This window comes from Galleria mellonella, unplaced genomic scaffold, assembly GCF_026898425.1.
Source record: "Galleria mellonella isolate WM207_F2 unplaced genomic scaffold, CSIRO_AGI_GalMel_v1 utg143, whole genome shotgun sequence".
Lineage (NCBI taxonomy): Eukaryota > Metazoa > Arthropoda > Insecta > Lepidoptera > Pyralidae > Galleria > Galleria mellonella.
In genome coordinates this window covers 2,216,734-2,240,536 of record NW_026441997.1, presented here as the reverse complement: position 1 = coordinate 2,240,536, position 23,803 = coordinate 2,216,734, and the positions used below count along the sequence as shown (strand labels likewise).

General features: G+C 30.3%; 1 protein-coding gene across 3 annotated transcripts; it reads right to left on the bottom strand.

The window, feature by feature from the left end:
- Positions 1-9,119: 9,119 nt before the first annotated feature.
- On the bottom strand, positions 9,120-23,588 carry LOC113516879 (solute carrier family 66 member 2). 3 transcript variants are annotated; one of them, XM_026901364.3, is made up of 6 exons: positions 23,098-23,588; positions 22,688-22,824; positions 20,650-20,775; positions 18,226-18,442; positions 16,939-17,071; positions 9,120-16,531 (listed from the first exon to the last, which is right to left on the bottom strand). In XM_026901364.3, exons 1-6 carry the CDS (start codon positions 23,298-23,300, stop codon positions 16,475-16,477), a joined length of 873 nt encoding a protein of 290 aa, XP_026757165.1. In that variant the 5' UTR covers positions 23,301-23,588; the 3' UTR covers positions 9,120-16,474. The 3 variants fall into 3 exon arrangements, with proteins under 3 accessions (XP_026757165.1, XP_026757166.1, XP_026757167.1); XM_026901365.3 differs by having other exon boundaries at positions 20,650-20,727; positions 23,098-23,585; XM_026901366.3 differs by lacking the exon at positions 20,650-20,775 and having other exon boundaries at positions 23,098-23,580.
- Positions 23,589-23,803: the final 215 nt, after the last annotated feature.

Genomic DNA, 23,803 nt, shown 5'->3' with positions numbered 1-23,803 from the left:
GGGTGTGAAATTACTCCAAATTATATTAAGTAAACCGTCTGTAATAACGACCAATAAATAAATAAAAATTATTATTATTCAAGTAAAGATCAACCGCCCAGTTCGGAATGCATTTTCAGATGAGAAGAACGAGCAAGAAACTCAGCTGTTGCTTTTTCAAATAAAAGTTAACAAAAAAAAAAGTTAATGGATACCATGACTATCATAAGCATCATATTGAAAAGAAAACTGCAATCGAATCACAGTATTCTTAAACAGACCAGTCCCTTTAAGTGCACTCGTCCACGAGTATGACGTATGAGCCAGCTGTCATTGTGACTATGACAAACAATATTTATCTACTACTAAGACACGAGCTGACGACATTCAGAAAGTATAGAAATCATAGATTGACTGTGCCGCTCATTGGATTGTCAACCGCTACCTGAACAGAAGATAAGCGTTCTTAATACATGATATTGGGATAGTAACCCCGCCTGCGCTATCAGTATACACTGGCGGGGCATCAGTGAGTAGTAATAGGTGAGAATGAAACCAGGTCAGTTAGCCCATTGTGCTGGATCAACAAGAATTAGTCACCGCATGGATTAGGGACCGCATGGAGGTCGACCTGTTAGAGCATATTGCGAAATTATAACAATTTCTCTATGATAATATACTTATATAACAACCACTTTCCCCCCAAGCTGGAAAGTGAGTTTGTTTGTTTGTTCCCTTTAGGCGTTTTAATGTACTGTATAGGATGGAGAAGGATATAGGTTACTTTCATCCTGGTCAATGAACATATCCCGATCACGCAAAGTCACAGTAAAAGTTGCTACTTAATAATAAAAGATTCCAAAAACGAATATGCTTACTTCTTTCAAAAGTCTTTTGTTCATCGATTTTCCGAACACAATTGTGCCAGACAATAGACACGGCAGTATTGAATAAAGCAACCTTTGATCATCTTTCATCTCCCCTTTCACCATTACAGTTGAGCGTCTACCTTTCATAAATCTAATATATATATTATATATATGTAGATAATAATTCTTAGAATGCATTCTGATACTGAAGATAAAAGTAAACGACTGATATAGGTACACAGTTGAAATATCGTCAAAATGAAGTTACAAATTAAATTTAATTGTTTATTATTATGTATAAACACTTTTTTGTATGTTTATTGGAAACGTGAACAAGCTGATGGTAGATAGTGGTAAGCTTTACATATATACAGATGTACCTTATTACATACATGCATACAGAGAACCTAGTGTTTGAAGTAAATTAAAAAGTACGGATAATATTGAATACGACTAATTTTGAATACATACAAGAATGGATATGTGCTTACAAATCGGTTGTAGGGGAAATTGTCGTTTTTTTAAAACAGTAATCTTCGTTACTACTAATATATGAATTAATAATATACGTAGTTATTACAGAGACAATAAGTTTACATATAATATAAATTTTATTTGAAGTACCATTTTAATTTGTTGAATAATACAAATAAATTATACTCATTCATAGATTCGAATAACGAAAAGTGTGTCAAAGTATTTTCAAAGTATGTTCACCTTGAGTAATAAAAGTAAGTAATAAACAATAAGTATTTATTTATTTAGATATGAGTAAGTTTTATATGATATGGGAAAATACAATTTTTCTGTAATATCCCTGACTTGGCGTGCCTGAATGATAAAATTGAAGGGATAAAAAAAGGGTTGTGTCTGAAAATCTTGTCGAAAAACGGTGTGAAGGGGTGGGTCACTTAGCTCGGTGGGTGAATAACTCTCGACCACAGCGATCGCGGGGGTAGAGTCACTGGCTCCCTCCCTGCCTACGCTCACTGAATTCGTTTTGTACAGCATTAGAAAATTAAAGCATTTTGATTATACTGCAAAATGGTAATTATCTATCTATAGATAGTTACCTGCTTCAAAATATTCAAGTCTCCGATAACTTAATTCACGTTTAACGCTATTCTAATTAAAATTTCCAAATAGACCATTCTAAAACAGAGTTTAAATTACAAGACATTTAATGGAGCAACATTGAGCACCATTCGTAATTATGATTTTACGATAACAACAAGCAATTTACTACGACGATAAATAAGACGAAAAATATTATAAATACCATACACATATTTATTCACTGTGATCTTCATATATACATCATATATTTAAGTACCTAGCTATATAATCCGATATTCCGCTATAGTGTGTAGAAATGCGTAAGACATTATTCTTAATGTCCCATACATGTCACACCACAGAGCTGTCGTGTCCTACATCTATTGAAATGAAAATGTGCGACGATCTACCAACTCAGATGGGACAGTTTCCTTTTATAGCTGTACTGACCCTTGGATAAAGAGGCATTGCAAAAGTTATTCAACACAATAGAAACTTGTATATTTATAATAATTTATAAGTTACTGTTATGTGTACCTATAGTAGTGGCATTATAACGTATTAAGGCATATTTATAGTAATATTATAAAAAGGAAAGATTTAATTTATTTGTATGTTTGTTAGTTTGTAATGGATGAACTCAAAAACTACTCAACCAATTTTAAAAATTTTTTCACTTCTTCTATAGATAGCTACATTATCAGCGAGTAACATAGCTTCTTATATATTATTTCTCATCTAAAAATTAAAAGTCACTGCAATAATGAAACCCAAGGTACCCAAAAAAGCTGACATACGAGTACAATATTAATTTACCTTGCTATCTATATATCCGTGCGAAGCCGGAGCGAATCGATAGTTATCTAATAAAATTATTGTCAATTTCTCTCTTACACTGACCGTTTGATAGATTAAGCAGACTAAATACCAGTGGTTACCTTTTATGTTTTGTCATCTGGGAGTTTCGACCCTGCCAACGGATAGGGGGCGATGGGGTTTTGAAAGTAGTAGGGCCGGGGGTGGGCAAAGATCACTTTCAGTTACTAGTGAATTCCAGTGTCTTTGAGGTTAGCAGTATCATCCTAGAATATTTGTTATTTGTACACGTGATGTATTTACGCATTTTTCCCTGGCAGGTACGTACATTTATTTTTAATGAATAGTGAGTTTACCAGTATATTCTACTGCCCAGTCAACCATTGGATAAATAATCATTACGTTCTTACTTAGGCAACATTAAAATTGTTAGGAATTTATGATTGAAGTCGCTGTTACTACTTTTTTTTTTGCAGCGCAAAATACACATGTTCTTGTATGTATTTTATATTTTTGCATATATTTGGTACATTGTTGATATTCTGTATCAAGGCCATTGGCGGACAACATTTGCATTGGATTGCATATTAGATTATACGGCATAAGATTATGTGGAATATGAAAGGATTCATAAATATAATAGAACAACTGTGATACCACTTTGGCTTCTTTTATTTATATAATTAATAAACATAGGACAGTATCAATACAAGAATAAATACAAACAATAAATAATAAATGAATATGAAGTAATAGGTACATAACTACGCGATACATATAATAGTATAGTATAATAATTAAAATTCTATATTTTATTTAAATAAACATAAATATTCATTGGCCATCCAACGAAACTCCAGTAAGGTGAATACGTCTAGATGTGGATACTGGCTCATAATATTATTGAGTAGTCTCAACGCAAGAGCGGAGCTTGCTTGGTCAACTCTCTTATATATTATGTATTTAATAAATAGGAGAAAGCAACGTTTCCCTTGGTTGTCACTTATTCTTAGTCCTTCAGTTATCATCAAGTACATTCTAGCGATATTTTTTTAATCAGGCGACATAAAAACAAAGAGTTTCTCAATTCGTCTTTATACATTTTATCTGTGCATGTTATACGATATCTTTGTTATTTTTGAACAAACCTTGATAATTATATTTGATTTACTCTTTTGTTGGCTCGATATTCGATATTGAAGATTACTTTATTGAACTAGATGTTATCTTGCGGAAGTCGATATTACTAGTTATTTGATTAAAATTATTTTGTTTAACTCCGTTACCATTTGTATGTGTATGATAGCCAACACTTGAAGGTTGACCACCACTATTACTACCAAAAGTTCCACAATTTTCCATTTTAGTCATCAATATAGGAAGAATTTACAGATTGATCGGTCAACTGCTACATAGTTATTGTACGCAGTGAAATATCTAGGTTTATTACAATGAGTATGCCCTTCCTTTAGCTTCCCTTTTTGCAACATTTGCATTACTTGACAAATTTCGAAGGTAGGTGCCTACATAATTCGTGTAACAACTTTAACATTTATTTATTTATAATTTATTAGTAGCCTTGTAATATTGAGATGATTATAAAAGTGCCACTTAAATTAAGTTTTTAATGTAAAAAGAAGTTATAAATAATCATTTATATCGGCTTTATTTAACTTTAGTGTTATTTGAGGGGAGTAAAGTATTGTTTTGAATTCGCCTGTGTATGTAATGCGATATTTTCGCAAATTATGAATTTAGCATAAAAATATTAAGGTCCAATTTTGGAAATTGCCTCTGTAACATATAAATAAACAATTCACCTTTGTTTAGCATTGTGCATGGATTGTAACATATCATAGATATCATGGTCTTAAACGTAGGTTAAGTTATAGATGAGTGTCAAAGCCAAATGGTAACGTTACATTTTGGAAAAGGAAATTGTCTCTTGAATTGATGGCTAACACGGCAACACGGCAATCAGATTTTTAGACAGTGTATTTTTTGTAATTTTCGTTTTTATTAAGGAACAATAAAGAGTGCCCATCTATCTATTTCATATACAAATGTTTAATTCCTTCTCTTGCAACAGTGTATTGTATTTCTTTCTCATAATTATCTTACGAGATTCCATGTTCCTTGGGATAATTTTTTTTTATCACAAATACCTTACTATTGCTGGATTATAGATGGTATAATTATATATTGATACCTACCTAATATTTACATATATAGAACACATAATATGGTAAGACAACAAAATAAATTTACCGCTGATAAAAGCGTTCTTCTTTCAAAAAATCCTACGGGGCTCTAAATTTAAATTTCGTCGAACTCTTTAAACATTTCCGTATTTACACACATTCTAGATAAGATATAATTTTTTTAAATTCTTTTGCGTTGGTGTAAATTATACCGTACTAGAAACAACAGCCTATGATGCAATACCAGTATGAGATTTCAAAGTGGATAAACATCACAGTATATTAAGTATTAATATGGTATCGAATAGAAAAGTCCTATTTACGGCTAGGTACTTGTGTTTTTTTTATGCAATATAAAATGGCAAATAAGCTGACGGTCCACCTGATATAAAGCGGTTCCGTCATTTACACACATTCTAGACATAACAGATATGATTTTTTTAAACGTTGCCATTCCTGAAATTTATTCCTCTGTACCAGCCTGAAAATTCAATACCATATCCCATTTCAAATCGATAAAGCATCAAACACAACTATTCCCGTAGAAACGAGAAAACGAATGGAAAAGGTCCCATATTTAACGACTTTTGTACTTTTTTTTTGTTACCTATCTATATAACAATTTAATTTGTTAATTTGAGAATTATTATTAATTTAACCTAAAAAGACGAAGATGCATTTTCGGCATAAAAGCTGATAAAATGGCAAAGAGTTCAGGGTGCATATTTCTGTTAAGTCAATGACAGAAAGATGCAAGTGACAGATAATAAAGGTTTATCTCAATTCTTTCTTACTTGGCATATTTAAATAAAATCTAGAGGATTTATATAGACGTCTTGTAAAAGAAATAGCAGTTTACAAGGTAAAGAAACAGCTAGAATAAAAATTCTTTTGTATTAAGCGAATGAGTAATTTTCTAAATACTCTGTTTTAATAAAACTTAATTAGAATATAAACAAATGAATAATTGCCCCGTCTATAAGATAGTTTGCTTATGTCCAATAACATAGAAGTACAGATAAAAAATCAATTTATTGATTGAACGTTTCGATTTGTTACTGTTGTACTGACTTTAACAAAACTTGGTTGCTTAATAATAAAATTGTGTCCCACAAAGAAGTCGGTTAGACTTCTTGAATTGTGGTAAAACCAGTTATTATAATTTAAAAATTAAAATACTAAACCGATTTTAATAAAATTTCTATGGATCCAACAAATATGGATATAATTTTTGTTTGGGAGTGTTATACTCCCCGTGTTGCAACTCTCCAACTCCCTAAGCGAGCATGCGGCTCACCTGATGGTAAGCTGTATGCTATTAAAAGAACTATCGCCGCCCATGATCGCCCGCAATAATAGAGGCATCGCAGGTAGCACACCTGGCCGATCTTTTTTAAAGGAGTATGCTCTTTTCTTGAAGGTTATAACGTCGTAAGTATAATATATCTGTAAGTATATCTTTTCAGATAAAAAATATAGAATTGCGCGAACCAAATTTTCTATTAAGTTTGTTATGTCAGTCCAAGCTTTTAAGTCCAACGGGAAATAATCCTCAGTTTAATCTAATATGATCACACTAAACTCTTAAAATTGTATAGTAAAATGATAAATATAAAATATTCATAGTCTTAAAAAATGTTAGAGACCGGAAGCATGGTGAGGGAATAACAAGCAATTGTAGAACGAGACACCGGCGTAGCATCAGAAAATTCAATAACAATGACGTCGCGAGCGCGTTGGAATACTCGTAAACAGAGAACGTTTCCTTAATCTTATCTACAGGAGGGCCATTAAATAGAATTTGGTAGGATTGTTCCCTTTTGTCTGTATTTATTTAGGATTTAAAGCAGTTACATACAACTTTCTATATTACTGGCCCGAGATAATTTTTGTGGATCGATTAACCATGTCATATAACTGGGTAGGAAGATAAGTTAATTATTTTTTAATCAAAATAAAAATATAGTGCCTTTAGATTCTATTTAGGTAAATAGAATAGGTAGAATCAAATAGGTATTTGACAATGAAGTACTTAGGTATATTTACCTACATGTGCCTGAGTGTACTGTTGTAAAAGGTTTTAATTTTTTCCTAAGTATTATATATAAAGTATATTTCTTCTTATATTTAATAAAGTAAATATTCATGTCTCTGTAAAGACCTGACGTATTTAATTTTCTAATTAGTTTTATTTTAGGTTTGCCTGGATTTTGTATTATACTTATATACAAATTTTTATTAATACTAAGTACTGATAAGATCTTAACACCATTGACCTTTCTATGAATATAAACCATCGATTACGCAGGTTAAAAACTATAGTACGTACCTAGGTATGTACTCTACAATAACAAGGTAAATATGAATAAATCTAATAATAGGCCAGGAAAAATCACAACGCATGACACTCGTTACTCTTAATGGGATGTAGAATTGTAAAGAAACAAACCTACGCGGAGCGCTATGTTCAAAATATTTCTGTTTTAATATTGAGCGTACATTTGTAGATGCACTTATTACTTATAAATCGGATTTTCTCTATTAAATTATTTTATCAGATTACATGCATGCCGTGAAGAGGTCTACTTACATTGCTGCGGGACAAGCGCACAACGGTCCCAAACAGGAGGGTCAATCTGGAGCACAGCCGGGCGCCGGTCGCCAGCTTCGCAAACTGACGTACGGCCGAGCGCTCCACGCCGCCAGAGGGCGGCACTGCTTTCAATATACAACCTACGCTCCGCAACCATCGATCCACCCTCCGCTTTGCCTCCCTTTGCAGCCGAATACGCTCTTGTACACATTACGTTAGTGATCATACTCTAATATTTGAATGACGCGTTTTGAAGGGTCGCCTCTAGCGGCAATCTCGTGCTGATGTAGAGCTTCTTAATGGTGATTACTGGGCATTATGTCCACTAAATTATGATACAGATTCGTGGAATAACGAATCTCTTTGAATTATTTCATAATGTACTCGTATATTCAGTAAGAAATGCGAAAGGTAGTGTAATGACAGGGTAGGCATAACAATTCGAAATTCAGCGATGCATCTATGAAACATAAAATTTAACGTCTTTCTTGAAGAAATGTTGGTCGACATATGAAATAAATTTTTTGATACGACAGCACGGTTTTTACAAAGGAAACTTTTTTGTCCAATTTAATAAACGAAATACGAACCTTTATGGTGTACTACCGCATCGGAATCTTTATAAATAAAGTTCTGGAATTTAGACAATTTACAAATTTTACCTGCATACTTTTCTAAATTAATTGCCGTTTAGTCGAAGCCGTAGTTCTTTGTTATTTTCATTCGTCATTCTATAAATAACCTCTTGCGATTAACTTAATAACTGGCTGAAAGATACCTTTTTCAGGGATCTCGGTTGTGATTGGTTATTTATATTACTACCTAAAATTAAATAACTTCTATTTTTTGCACAAAAGAGACTAAACGAATTAGTAGACGTGACAAATTTACAAAAAGCTAAATGAAACTTCTACTGCCATTTTATTTTTATACTGCTCATGTCTATAGGTGACAGTTACCACTTTCCATCAGGTGGGCCGTCAGCTTGTTTGCCTGTCTAAGTTGCATTAAAAAAAACAACTTACTTATTAACTTTTGCTCGCGACTTTGTACGTGGATTGAGGAAATGTGATCATTACATCTAGATGGCATAACAAAATAAAATATACACATTTTAAGGACGACGTATAAGAAAACAATTGAAAATCGTATCCAGATGGGTGCAGTAGTTTTTGCGTGATGCTGGAACAAACATACCGACACAGAGGCAAAAATTCTAAGAACTAATGTTTTAATTTGTATTTTTTTTAAATATCTCTTACATGCAAACATCGTCAACATAAGTAACAATTTTATTATATACATGTAGGGAGCTACTACGTCTCAGGCAAAACATAAAAATAAGCCAATAGCATGAAGTCGCAACTTAAGGATTCCCTACCTATTTAGATAATTATTAAATAGTCTTATTAGTTCGTATTATTTGTCTACTTAATATTTTGTTTTTTATTCGATGCTCAGGAAATTTTCGTATATATTTCGATCGTTTTAGTCGAAGTCTGCGCCTGCGCAGGTTCCAATGCTTAGGCGACACAAGCCACGCTTGTAGCGTCTAATCTTAATATTTTGTGATTATTGAATTATAATAAATAAATGAAAGAACTCTTTAACAAACAGTATACTTTATATTGTATAAGAAATTAAATGACAACATCACAGAGACATCGCAGCGAAAATTGAAGTGAACGAAGCATTATTTATAACAGTTTTAGAAATAAGTATTTTTAATTGTACACAGCTAATATCTGTATACTAAAAATCATACAAATCCGCTAAACCGTGTAAAGGTAATCAAGTAGAAATCTTTTAAGAAATATTAGGATTATTATAGTAATGGTATAATAGGGTGGACAGTATTTACTAAGCTGAACAATTTTCAACAAATATCGTCAAAACTTTAATTTAACATTAAAAAAGCGGTGTCAATTAGTATAGACAACGGTTTTAATTAACTATAGACATTTATTGTAATTATTCGTCGGTTTTACTCACGTTTTATAATTCTCCACAATTCTCGCTGGGAGACCTTCACAGTATTGGTATTTATCTCACTTTTGTACAATTATGTAATATAAAATTAATTGACAAATATATATAGGTATATAGTTCTAATGTACAGTATTATTTAAATATACAATAATATTATGATATGTACTATCACAATTACAAAATTGTCTCTCGGTACCCCGAGAGAGCTTCGTAGCTTCATGTCCTTTTTGACCTCATCAGGTCGAAAGGGATACGAAACTCACTGTATAGCAAGCATAACAATTACTCAACAAATTGCAGAAGCTATAAATGAATGTAAAATCACATTTATTATTATTATTTATTAGCAGGGTTCCCACTCTAAAATTCATTCAATAAAACTTCTTTATGTTTCACAATATGTAAACTATAAGGGACGCGTCGCAGTATTAAAATAGTGTCCTGTGCTGGTAGCTTATATAGTCCAGTTTTGTATTTTATAATAGTAGTTAATTTTTAATGCTATTTTTAAAAAGTAGGCAACAGTGCTACTTCTACGGAATTGATCTGCATTTCCTAGATTTCAAAAATATTAAATTTCAAGCAAATAAAATTTGATTTATCCAAAAAGTGGACACTCTGACTACTAAGCTTTAAAACTTCTAAGTTCATTAAAAATCAGCTACTTCTGTAATGCTTACCAAAGATTTAGGTTTGCTTGTAACGTTTTCAATCGTAGACATTTAAATGATAAAATCAAAATACAATATTCGGTCTTCAAATGAGAAGCCGTGAAAATTATTCTAATAATGGAAAATATTTTTAAATGGCTAAAAGTATTAAATAACAAACCTAAATATCAACAGCCTGTCAGGTCGAAAACTGCAGCACTCACAAAATAGATCTTTGTACACACGATAGCCGCTAGGGGCGCTGTACCCATCTAAAATTTGTTTTTGTATACGGTTATAGGTAAGTAGTATTACGCGGTGATAGTCACTTATCATCAGGTGAGCCGCATGATCCTGTGTTATAATAAAAATGTGTGTGTTTATGTGTGTTCTATATTACTATTGATTACATATTCAATATATGTAACCAGTAGTAATAAGTACGTATCAATACTTGAAAAGTAACTAGATTATAACTCGCATCGTCTGCGGTTTTGTTCGAGGTTTTTATCGCGAACGTGTAGGCTGCTTAATATTTAGATAAATGAACTCGCCAAATTTTAAACTAAATAACATTTAAGTAAATAAATTGTAATATTGCCATTCAAAAGGCATTTTCGTTTAAATAATTGATAATAATTTTAATAGAATGACTATACTTATTGACAATATATAATTGTGTCAACAAATTTTAATTTAATTTTGTATACCTAAATATAATCTAAAACGTGTGGCTAGAATAGGTGAGTATTCAATTTTATCTAAAAAAAAAAAAGTATTATGCAGTTTGCTACAAACCTATATCACAAAATTAGAAGCATAAATTAATATTTAATACATACATACTCGTATAGTTTTTATTCTACGCCTGGAGCGATATTCCTCTTTACTTTAATCCTTATTGAGTTATTAATTAAAATAAAAAAAAAAGATAATATATTTTCACTATTTACAATATAACTTTTTTTTTATACTACTATGTATACACTATTCACAAATAGGTACTAATGTAGACAACAAATTACGTCACATTTGGTTTCAATCTCAGACTAACAAAAAAATATGCAGACATCACTAACAAATTATAAAATTTAAGCCAATGTTTTAAGAATGTGTATTACTGTGTGTTCTAATTTTTTTATATTATTTAGATTGGCGGATAAATAAATAGCCATCCCTATTAAGTGTCCATGCAAGTTAGTAGAGATCCATCTTATACCACGAAAGTCCGGTTTCTGAATCAAGTAATTAAAACATGTAAAGTTATATTTTCAACATAATGATTGTTAGTTTTCTTTCTTTTTTAGGGCAAACTTAAAATTATTTTTTAATTACTTACTTTTTTTTTTAGATAAATTACCGTCTATTATCTTATGTATATTATGTTTAACCATAATCTGCGGCTTTACTGTTATTCTGCGTAGAAATGCATATAACTTTTCTGTTGGTCTGATTTCCAATAAAATACAACAAATAAAGGAATATCGACAGTATAAAGACATGACATTTTGTTCGCGTACAGAAAGTCGCCTGCGCAGGTCTTAATAGTTACAATTCAAATATTTTTATTCTATTATTAACACACGACGAAACCTCTGCCTTGGAACTGCTACTTAAATCTAAAATACTAATATACAGCCTATGCCGGAATGACATTAGTCATCGTTTATAATATTACTACTAAGCATATCATATAAATCTTTTCTATAATTTTAATTCAGCGGACCACGAACAAACATATTTCTAACACTTATTTACAACCATAGTTCATATACTTTCGTACCATCTAGAATCTTTATGATCCTACTATTGTTATGAATGGACAACTCTTTTTAGAATTCTACTATCGTTGTTTATTTATTTATTTAAATCTTTATTGCACCATAAATAAAAATATACAATGACAAATGAATAATTCAAATGAAATACAGTTGTTTATTTATTATTCTACTATTTCGGGCGTATTTTGTCTTGGATTATTACTTTTTTAAATTTAATGCATTCTTTAAACGTAATACGGTATATTCTACCAATTAAATAAGTGCTAAATAGTCTCATCATTTTCTCTTTTAGTTTCAAGGTTTCTCCCTTATTTATTTATTTATAGTGTACATAAACATCCATTGAATAAAGTATGTAAGAGAGAAACCTCACACCGCCAAAATAGAGATTTTTAGGAAAAATAAAATTTCATTCAATTAGGTTATACACAATTCATTTACATAAGCTTGGCCGATCAAAGTTTATACCTAAATGCGGAATAACGTACTTCTTATCGACATTTACTATTGGCGTCAGAATTTCTTTATGGACTTGCAATGACGTTATCCATAGCTGTAATTAATTTGTATTTTTTGTACAAACTCCCATTTTAGTAATATTACTTGGTTACGAATCAATTATTTAATCCATTCAATTTCTTATCATTATTTCTGCATATTTAAACTTCAAAGATCATGTCATTTTGAATTTTTGGACATATTGTGCCTCAAGATTAATTTTGTTTAGTTTGACAATTCCAATTTTGTGGGCCATTGATTATTAAACACTTTTTTGTATTTATTAAAATTTATAGATTGAAAGATGGATTATTTGTGTGTGTATTGCAATGAAGATCATGCAATTGCGAAGGATCTACAAGACAGAAGAGGAAAACTAAATAAACTAACCGAAAAAACAACTAGTGAAAATAGTGATTGCACGAAACATAACTGGACTTCAATTGTACAAGTAGATGACAATCTAAAATGTTATAAGAAATCTACAACAAAAACGTTACTGAAAATTCTAAATATTGTGATGACGATTCTTAAAGTTTCCCTTTTGTTGCATTTCCCGCCCTCTATCGATAGTATTTAATTATAAAACAATGTACATAACTATCACACGGTATACAAGCATCTAATAATATTTACATTCTGATATGGAAATGCATCTCACTATACTAAATCTTATTATTAAAAAATCACTAAGTCTAATCGGAAGCATTTATAAATACTTATAGGTTATTAAAATTATGTAATTATGCCTATGGTAAATTTGTTACTACACGAAACAGATGATAGATACAATATCCATCATTATGATGATATTCCATCATCAGCGGGTCTACCATTAAATGAAATTCCGAAATTTCGGACTCAATTTCGAGTTTTTGTTTATACCAAAATCGGACCAATAAATGGAGTTTAACATTTCGTTCGTCATACATCCTATCATAAAAGTCCAAAGGAACAATATTTTAACATTTTTAATATTTCCAAACGGTATGTATTATGTAATTTTAACATCAAATTTTTGTTTCGTTTGGCTCCGAATGTTTCATGGTAGGCCCTCTGAATAGACTATTATCGTCTCCCAGTATCGCACGGGATATTCCATACTGTATTAATAATGAAATTCCATTAGATAATAAATATTTATGTTTTGCTACAGAATTTCGTACAATAAAAAGTATTTTAGGAAGCTATTTAAGCTTTATTTTTATGTAAAATACTCGACCAATGTAGTCCTTGGTGTCTTATCTTTTTTTAAATAACCACATTTTATAGTATTTGATATCATCTTTAATATTACATCACGATAGATAGATGTTAACCTGTGTTTATCCTTATCTATCATCCCTTATTAGCATCCCACTACACAGCATATACTAAAAACGCAAGCTGGTTTAATTTTTTTTTTCATGCATTTAAAAACATCTAATCCATCTAAAGTGAACACATCAAACATTTATACAATATTTATATACGAAACAACGTCAAATCCATTGCTAAAGACAAGAACACTCATATGAGTAATCATTCTAAAATTAAATGGTAGATAGGTATTAATTTGAACTTTTGGTTATAATTTTCTTTGTACTGTTAAAAAAATATATTAAATAAGTCAATTTAATATGAACTATCATAAATGTCTTTAAAATTGAATGTCGTCGCATAATTGGTCATTATAAAAAAAAAAACAATAAAAAACATATAAAGTACTATCTGTACTCGGTAATTGTATACAGTTTATCGAAGAACTGGAATCGATAATTGTATTAATTATGGTTTTTATAATTATTACATTACAGATTACCAACTGTATGGCATAATTCATTATATCTAATTACATATTTACATTTATAATCAAGATTATATTTATATACATTTTATTCACAGCAAAATAATCACATTACTATATGAATAAATTGAATTTATTAAAAAATTCTTTCAATATATTTTAAATTTACGATCGAGACTTAAAACGACGCGTACACATAATTGTGTTACACAAAATATCGACTTTAATTGTGGCTAATCAATTACTTTGATTTAAAATCTAAACTACTAAACCGATATTGATAAAATTTCTATGGATATTTATATATATATAGATATATAAATATCTATATATATAAATTCCCAAATCGGTTTACAATTAACGGAGTTATGAGATAACAAACATAAAAAAAGTACTACCGAATTAAGAATCTCCTTCCATTTGAAGTCGGTTGATAAATAGTATCTACATCCCCGATTTTTGCCGACCTTTCGACGTGACTCGCACCACGTCTTAGTCATGGCAGGACGACGACAATGACGTGGTGTAACCCACGTTGAAATTCCACCGTATTTAATTGGTACAATCGTCTCTATTTTCAGTACTACATCATTCCTGATTCTCTCATATTTCGAGCTGACACATCATCCGTATTCAATAGCGAGAATGGATCGCTTTGACATTTACGCGATTCAGAACTACCAAAAAAAAACCCACGTTAAAACGTCGGCAATAAAAATTTGGTATGTAGTTATTATTTGCCTGTAATCGCGTCGTGTTAAGTCCAGATCGTGAATTTAAAATATGCATAAAAAGTTTAAAATAATTCTTTCAACGTACTTATGTATAACTAATAAAACATACATTAAAATGTAGTTTTTATCATCATTAATATAAAAACTGGAGGACTATAATTATTAATTAACTTTAGTTAGGTATGTATCGAATATTCATATACCTATATATCATTTAGTTTACTCGTTATAAAGTAGAACATAGGTAAATAGATTATAACCTGTAGGTATAGGTTGAAATTGAAGTGCAGTATTGAAAACTAAAATTACGCTTGACACCATAGAATACGCAAGGATTAAAGCAAAATTGCACTTTATAAATTCCTAAGTAAGGTATCTAATAACATTTAGTGACTTTTCCATGTTTGAATTTTTTATTTAACTTAAATTGCTTTCTGCGTACACGTACAATAAAACATGTAAACTCGTCCTAAATGAATTTAAATATTTTCAATTTCAATTATTGGAAATTAGCGTTTTACGAATATTTTTAAATTTTCAATTTTCAATAAAAAAAATCATTGTTTCATAGTATATAATAAAGTGAAACAAGTATATCAGTACTATCCCATAGATTTTTCTACATACTGTATAACCTGATCAGTATTGAACCTTGAAAACTGTGGAAGAGTACCTACTAACAATTTCCAATACCGACATATAAGTCCCATATTTAAAATAATTATAGATCAGAAAATAATAAGAAGTTTTTTTTTTTATCAAAAACAACTATTTTGCTCTACTGAAACGTCAACCTGATTGGAGCGCGACTCCAGGTGCTACGTAATTAAGTCCTAAAATGTATTACATGCACTACATTCTTAGTTTTAAACGCCACTAATGACTTTAATACAACCTGTGTAGGTAATACGGGTTTATTAATACACTGATCATTTAAGTTACTACACGACTAGACTATTTTTTTATTAACGTCATTCTACTAACATAGTTATATTATTCGCATTTTTTTTTTTAATTTTTATAATCAAGATCAAATGCTACTAGGATTTTACAAATACATCGTTGGTCATACAATCATTTAGGCACAGATCCATAGCACCGTAAACCTACGGAAATGTTCGAATAACACATTAGGTGAGTATAAAATAAACGGGTTCCTAATACATGATTGTATTTAGACAATACCTACAGTAGTGATTTAATTAATCTTTATAACCGAGCTTAATCAAAGTAATTATATCATTCTTTTCTTATATTTGTAATTAAATAATCAACTATTTTCCCGAAACGTGATGTGTATAGATTCTCTCGGTTCAAAAGTACAACATCTACTAAACGTAGATTATTTGGCAAACATATGGTTAAATACATGGGTTTTCTGTCATAAAATATATGGAAGATATAGGAAGGGTACCGACAGTGCGACTGTGTAACGCCGGACTAGGGCGGCGCCACTTGCACGACGGTGGAGTGGGGCGCGGAGGGCGCAGGACAGGTGCTATAAGTCCGTCTCTGTCCACTGCTAGTCCCCGCGGCGCGTTCGTCTCGCTGCGGCAGTATTATGTCGGTACAACCACACCTGGAATATAATATATGGCCAAAGTTTTACTGGGATAGTATTTTAGTTCAATGGCCAACCTTTTGTAACACTTTTATTGATCAAATTTAGTATAATTAAAAAAAATACACTGTTTTCAGAAACTTCATCTGTATTGTTCAGTCCCGTATGAATTTCTTGAAATTGTGCTTATTTTGAATAAAATTTGGTATACAGATCTATTGTATCATGTATACATACATACACGCATACATATCTATCACGCCTGCCTCCTATTGAGGCAGGCAGGCATAACTGTATCTTTTATAAACATATATTTTATTATATAAGTTTTTACAAAATAGTTTACGTGGACAACACACCCCATCATTTTGCTAGTACATAATATGAAAACACGATTTATATTGACAAGTTAATACAAAACTTACCTGGAAGAGTATAACAATATCTAAGGCAACTTGAAGTCCACCACACACCCAAAACTGTGTAGGCGCTTCTCTTATAACAAAATATGCAGTCTTGAATATGTCACCACATGTCCACATTACAACCATACTCAAACTGAAAACAGTAAAATAGTATTAAGCAATATAAGTGAGCGTTAGAGGCCAGTGGTATACTATCCCGACTTTTATACCGCTAAGGACTTGATTTATTGACAGCCATGAAAAGCCTTGTGTGTCAATTTGTTAACAATGGGGATAAAGTCCCGTTGCTAGCAATGTACCCTATCAAGTCGACCTTCACACGGTTTCCCCTGAAAACCATCGTGGTTAATTCTTGATGAATTGGTCAGGCCAACTAACCTGCTTTCACCCTCATCTATCATCTCTTACTGGTGCCCCACCAGAGTATACGGATAGCGTAAGCGTTGTTGCCATTCTTTTTTCACTCATTAAAAAAACATTCTGATGATAAAAAACACCTATGTTAGAACCAAACTAATTCGACTGATGGTGGTAGTCACAACTTGTCAAGTTAGATTCTAACATTCTAGGTAAAATGTGGACAAGGCAAGTCTTACGACAACAGGCGAAAAATATCTATTTCTAAAAAAAATATTTATAAAAGGCCTACTAAAATTTTAATAAAACTTTAATAAACTATTTATTATTAATAGACAACCGGATTCATAAGTGGGTTATATAAAAATATTCGTAAATATAAGTAGGTCATATGATTTGTGTACATAATTACTACAACAAACAACAAAACATATTTATCAGTTATCAATCTATACTAATATTATAATGAGGAAAGACTCGTTTGTTTGTAATGGATAAACTCAAAATCTACTCAACCGATTTTAAAAATAGATAGTTACATTATCAGCGAGTAACATAGGCGACATATTATTTTTGAAAATTCTATCTATTCGTGCGAAGCCGGGTCCGATTATTAGTACTCTATGACACTAGAAAATATGCATGCGTATAAGTACCTATTAATATATAATATATATATAGTATTATTATCAGTGGTATGAGTGAGGAGCATGATTAGACAGATCGCGTAAGTGTCAACTATCTGAGAGAGGTCTCAGACAGAACACGTGGTGTATTGGAACAAAAGAAAGCAAATAATTTGCTTTATCTCATCTATAATGGCACAGAGATAGCTATTTAATTGAATTATATATTTCTTTATTTATATTTGACTAGTATACCTCACGGCTTTGCTTGTGTGAATTAAGATAAAAAAACCAAACTACTCACCTCATTCCCTCTGTACTTTTATTTTGGAGATTCTTAGCTATCTGCGGCGCTCCCAGCATAGCTTCAGTGAAAACGGCGAGAAAGCCAATCAGCTCAACGAACGGAGAAAATTCTATAAGTAGATACGTGACAGCAGCCCCGAACACAGAGAATACCAGCATGCAGTCCACATAGCTCTGGAAGTCTGTCCATGCCCAAAAGTACTTTCTGTCCATATCTGTGAAAAGTAAAAAAAAAAAACTTTAATGAATCGTTTAATAGTCCAAACATCTAAAACCAAAAAATTCCCAAATGCCACAATGCAACACAATGCACAAATAACAGTATCATATAATATGTAGTTATGAACCTACTTACATATATAAATATACTATGCAGACATTATACATTAAATGAGAAAATTGCCATGAGTTTTAGACCCAGTCATAAATAATAAGAAAACAGCTTTGAGCCAACCATATTCTTGGCAGTTGTCGTTTTAAAGTCTAAATAGACCAGAAGGAGATTGTACTCGTATATGTATATAAGTCTTCTAAACAAAGAACCACCCTTATGGGCATATGGGTGATACAGAAATGGGACGTACCCATTTCTTCGCCGCCAAGGAGTTTGCATAGTTGTTTCAGTTTGACATAACATCTTAGCAGACCGGAGGATCGGCAACGCATTACGAGTACCGTCACATTATATTTTTTTAAGCCCATGGTGCTATTCTTACTTGTGTATGTAGGCGACGGATACCTTTTTTTTACCAAGTAGAGCGTAAATTTTTTTGACATTCGAAATCTAATATTGGCAAGCCATTGCATGATGTCAATCGCCAATTCTGAACTGATTAAATATTTTTTATTAACTACAATTTCTATATGTTTATATTTTATAAACGAAAATTTCTATACAAAAAAATTAAGAGATTTAAAATTTAAAATTACTTAAAGTAACATGTATACATTATTGATTTGTTAAATAGTATTGTAAAAACAGTAACTATTACCTTATTCTATTTAGTACCTAATCATGAACATAATCTATTTGAAAGCAGATAACATCTGACCATATTAATTTTTATATCAGTTACATTTACTTTCGTTAAAATCTTTCAACAAAAACTTACAAGTAAAATATTTTTATTACAAGTAATATTAAATTACGTGCTAAGAAAGTTTTATTGTTTATTATAATATAAAAATTAAATAATAATAAATTACGTCAAATAACTAATTATAATGTAAATTAAGTTATGTAGGTACTTATAAATTTTTATGTTTAGACTATGTAAAAGCAATCAAATTATCATCATTTATCTATTTATTTTTAAATAAAATAAAATAATATTTTACCAAGGCAACTGATAGGAATATCACTATCAATTAACATGCTATATTAGGAATACTATCAATAAATCTGACTTACAAAGTTGAACTCATTGCTCTGAGTAGAACTGTGATACATGGTGCCATATGTAACTAGCATTTTATCAGTTAGGTATATAGATTGGTCAGAGAGCATTGAACTAGAGATAAAATGCGATGCACAGCAATCGCGTGTAGTAATAGAAGTCATAGATTACATTATTTCAAAAGTTTGGCCATAGAATTGTGGCGTATAAAAGAGCGTAATAAAATCTTGATATATTAACCAATTAATTGATTGATAAATATAATTTCCATCTATATCTACTAGGAGTAATCGAAATTATTAGGATCTTTATAATATGAAATTTAATTGAATTAATAAAAATTAATATTTTTCCCAAAATACAAATGTCAAAAATAAAAAAAATAATCTTAAGATGGCTAACTAATAATTAATATAAGTGCATAAATTATAGTGCTGGTCTTGATAGCTTATAATATTATGCAAATGGGATTTTTGTCGCCGTCTAATATCAATGTTAGTAAACTTTCACTTTTTTTTATATATGTATAAATAATCGAAGATCAATAATTTTTAAAATATGTGCAGCTCTTTTGAAACATCACGATTCTTTAGTTAAAATAAATAATTAAGTACACATATTGATGTATTATTTTTAGAAAAACACACGCTCTCTTCTACAACGGTCACGAAAATTGTGGAAGGGCGCAAGTATTTCTAATAGTATCAATATATGTAATAAATGTTCTAAATGCCGACAATCACGATTATTAATATAATTAAGATTATAATTATTAAAAAATCATCACACCCATCACAAAACATAATTGAACATGCACAATAATATAACATATAACAATGATAAAGCCCAAACAATGCAAAATTATAACTAATATACAATACACAATTAAATCTAATATATAATTTAAAAAAATCAAATAAAGCATGAGATGTACTCTTCTGAAAAAAACAAACAATGATGAGTGATTGACGATGGATATTGCAAACTCGTGTTCACTTTAAACTCCTTGATCGCTGCTTACTTACCATAGAACCGCCGCGGCTTTTCACTGCCCGAGACATCGGTCCGTTGGTCAAGCCAGCGCGCTGTTTCGTCCGGCTGAGCTGATCCGTTTACACAACACAACAGTATATATAACATGAATATTGCACCTAATGTCACCACCAATACACCAACCACCAACAAAACATAAAATAAGAGTAACGACATAGATAAAAAAAAAATATACATATGCAGCAAATTTTTCTATGGTAACAATAAAAAATATAATGAATAGGTAAAATTTTGTGTCAATATTAATATTATTAAATAAAATTAAACTAAATAAAATGGTTGCTTACAACAAAGAACATTGTGATAATTAAATACAAAATAACAAAATAACTAATATAGGTACATAAAAGTAGGTGTATGTATAAATTGTGGAACTACAATAAGTAGTAAGTAGTGACAATATGTCCAAATTAGTAACATACTTATATCTAAATTAATAACATACTTATTTTAAATGATTATCTGACTAGGTGCTCATGTTCCAAATGATTAAATTGAGTGTTACTTAAGGTAAACATACAAATTAATCACACAACATTATATTGTACAATGAATTTAAAAAAGTGTACATTTATATTACGAGAATATAAGAAAATTAAAGCTAATAAAATGTTTTATTTAGGACCATGTTAGATTAAGCTATTATACATTTCAATTATAAACATAAATCAACCACATGCACTAAATTTGAGAGAAATGTAGAAAAGAAAATTAATAACATAATGCATACATGATATGCATAATAATTAACTCAGTATAATTGCATTCATCAAAGAAATATAATTGTAAATGTACTTGTCGAGCTAGCATATGTTTTATATTTGTTAATACTATATGTTTATTTAATGTCTTTTTTTTTCTAATCAAGAATGCTTTTCAAAAACGAAATAATTAGTTTAATGTCTGTCAGGATGATCAATAGTAATTAAACTAATCAATATTAAATGGATATAAACTGGTTTTGTTTATTTTTTGTTTTCATATACTTTTATAAAGACATTAAATATTGAATAAAATTAAAACCAGATTTTTGATGGATTACTGTACATATATGTATAGAATATTCAGATAATTATTTTATTTTTATATTATTCTGAGAAGTATTAATGAATTTCATGAGGTATTAAGTGGCTTGATTGTATTAAGCGGTTTACCAAAAGCATACACATTTTACTGTTTATAAGGTAAAATAAGGTAGCACTTTCAATACAGCTCGTTTCTTACAAGCAGTAATTGACTTAAACTGAGTACTTGTATATAACATGGTCAAAATTTTATAGCAGTTGTGTTATTTTTTAAAAATCTTTTACATTCCTAAATAACTATGTATGAAAAGATGTTTAAAAATTTAGATAACTGTTTTAAAACTTTTCAATTCAAACAGTTATTGCATTCTATAATATGTATTAAAAAAAAAATAATTTTAATAATTACATTTACCATAACAAATACACCCTATATTTCCATCATTATGATGATATAAAAAAACTATATAAGCCACAAATCAGGGCAATAGTAGTGATAAAAAGAATAATAAATGATAATCACAAATAAAACTTAACACAACAAAGAAATATTTTTATATTGCAGATTTTAATCTACCCCAGTAGATTGAAAAATATAGCAACCTGATATTTTACATTAAAGGAACTTAACCAATTGAAATATATGAGGCAATTTTTATAAATAATTAAAGTGCATTGTTATTCAATCAATGTAGTAAAAAGGATTAAAATTCTTAATCTCTTATTCTTGGGGAAAATCTTTTATAATTATTTATGTACCTAAAGAGGATAGGTAATTATAGCCTATAGACATGAACATCATCATAGACATCACAGAACATACTGCAACACCCATGTTATTATTCATGGACTGCCATTTCCGAGGATTAATGCCTCATACCTTGTAATTTCACTGAGTTTTGGAATAATAATTTTAGATCCTTTAACTCGAGTCCAGTATAAATTGGTTTTATTATACTTTAATTAAATAACAAATGACACTCACCTGTGAATATTCTCTCTCTTGCTCTAATAATTTGATTCTTTTTACGAACAGTAACACATAGATGTATCATTATAAACATTGTTATATTCATTACAATGCTTTGAATTAATAATGGCAGTTCATAACGCTTACCAAACCTGCAAATCGTTAGTAAATGTTAGTATGGTCATTCATATGTGACCAACAAGACCAGGCATGATACATCAGTGGAAGGGAAGGAAAATTCAAAATAATCTTATACCAAACTGTCCAGCCAGCTTTGTAATAGTAGGCTATAATCTCCTCATGGTGAGATGTGTGCTCATGGGATGTTAAAGAGTTTTTAAGGTTAGTATATGTCTGAAGTAGTAGTCCCCTATTAAATGTAGCTATAGATTCAGAATAAATTTATAATATATGTTTGAACGTACCAAAATAATATTCTTAGAGTATTGGCTATTAAGAGAGCTAAACACACATAAAGAGAGAATCCTTCAGCATCTTGCGTTCTTTTAATTTGCCTATACTGTGGAATGTATGGGGCAATGCCCCCAATAATCATAGCTCCGGCGGCGCCCCAACCGACTACATGGCCCACCGTAAGGCCTAACTCGTCCGAAATTATCCAATCCATTATTTTGGGACTTTATTATATATATGATCAAAATATTAAACAAATAAATTGTTATGCTTTTGTGTGTAAACTATTTGATTATTCTGGTTTTCACTCGTCATTATTATAACAAATAACAGAATATTAATTTTTATTTTTTGACAAATTTGTAAATGTACAATACAAATCAATAGACGAATTATACAAGCAAAAAAATCACTAAATTACAAAAATGACTGACTGGTATTACAATAGGAATAATGATATGATTCGTTTCAGAATATTAAGGAGCGTAGAGAGAAATGTCATTTCGTCAGTCTTACATGACAGCTAGAAACTGTCAAAACTGTTACTGTTATATATAACATAGTATAAAGTACATGGTACGGTATAAGTACGTAATCTAAGTATAAATCTTTTATGGCATAGAAAATGAATAGTCGAAAGATCACAGAGATAATAATGAAGCAAAGTATAAGTTGAAAGTATGCGTAAGATATTTCTCCTTTGATCGCTCCTAAAGT

Bases quoted from the DNA above. Each gene is read 5' to 3' on its own strand.
- LOC113516879 (XM_026901364.3), bottom strand. From the start codon at position 23,300: ATGGATTGGATAATTTCGGACGAGTTAGGCCTTACGGTGGGCCATGTA. The intron at 17,072-18,225 runs GTGAGTAGTTTG...TACTGTTTTCAG, and splicing joins AAAAGTACAGAGGGAATGAG to TTTGAGTATGGTTGTAATGT. The intron at 16,532-16,938 runs GTAAGTTTTGTA...ATTATATTCCAG, and splicing joins ATATTGTTATACTCTTCCAG to GTGTGGTTGTACCGACATAA.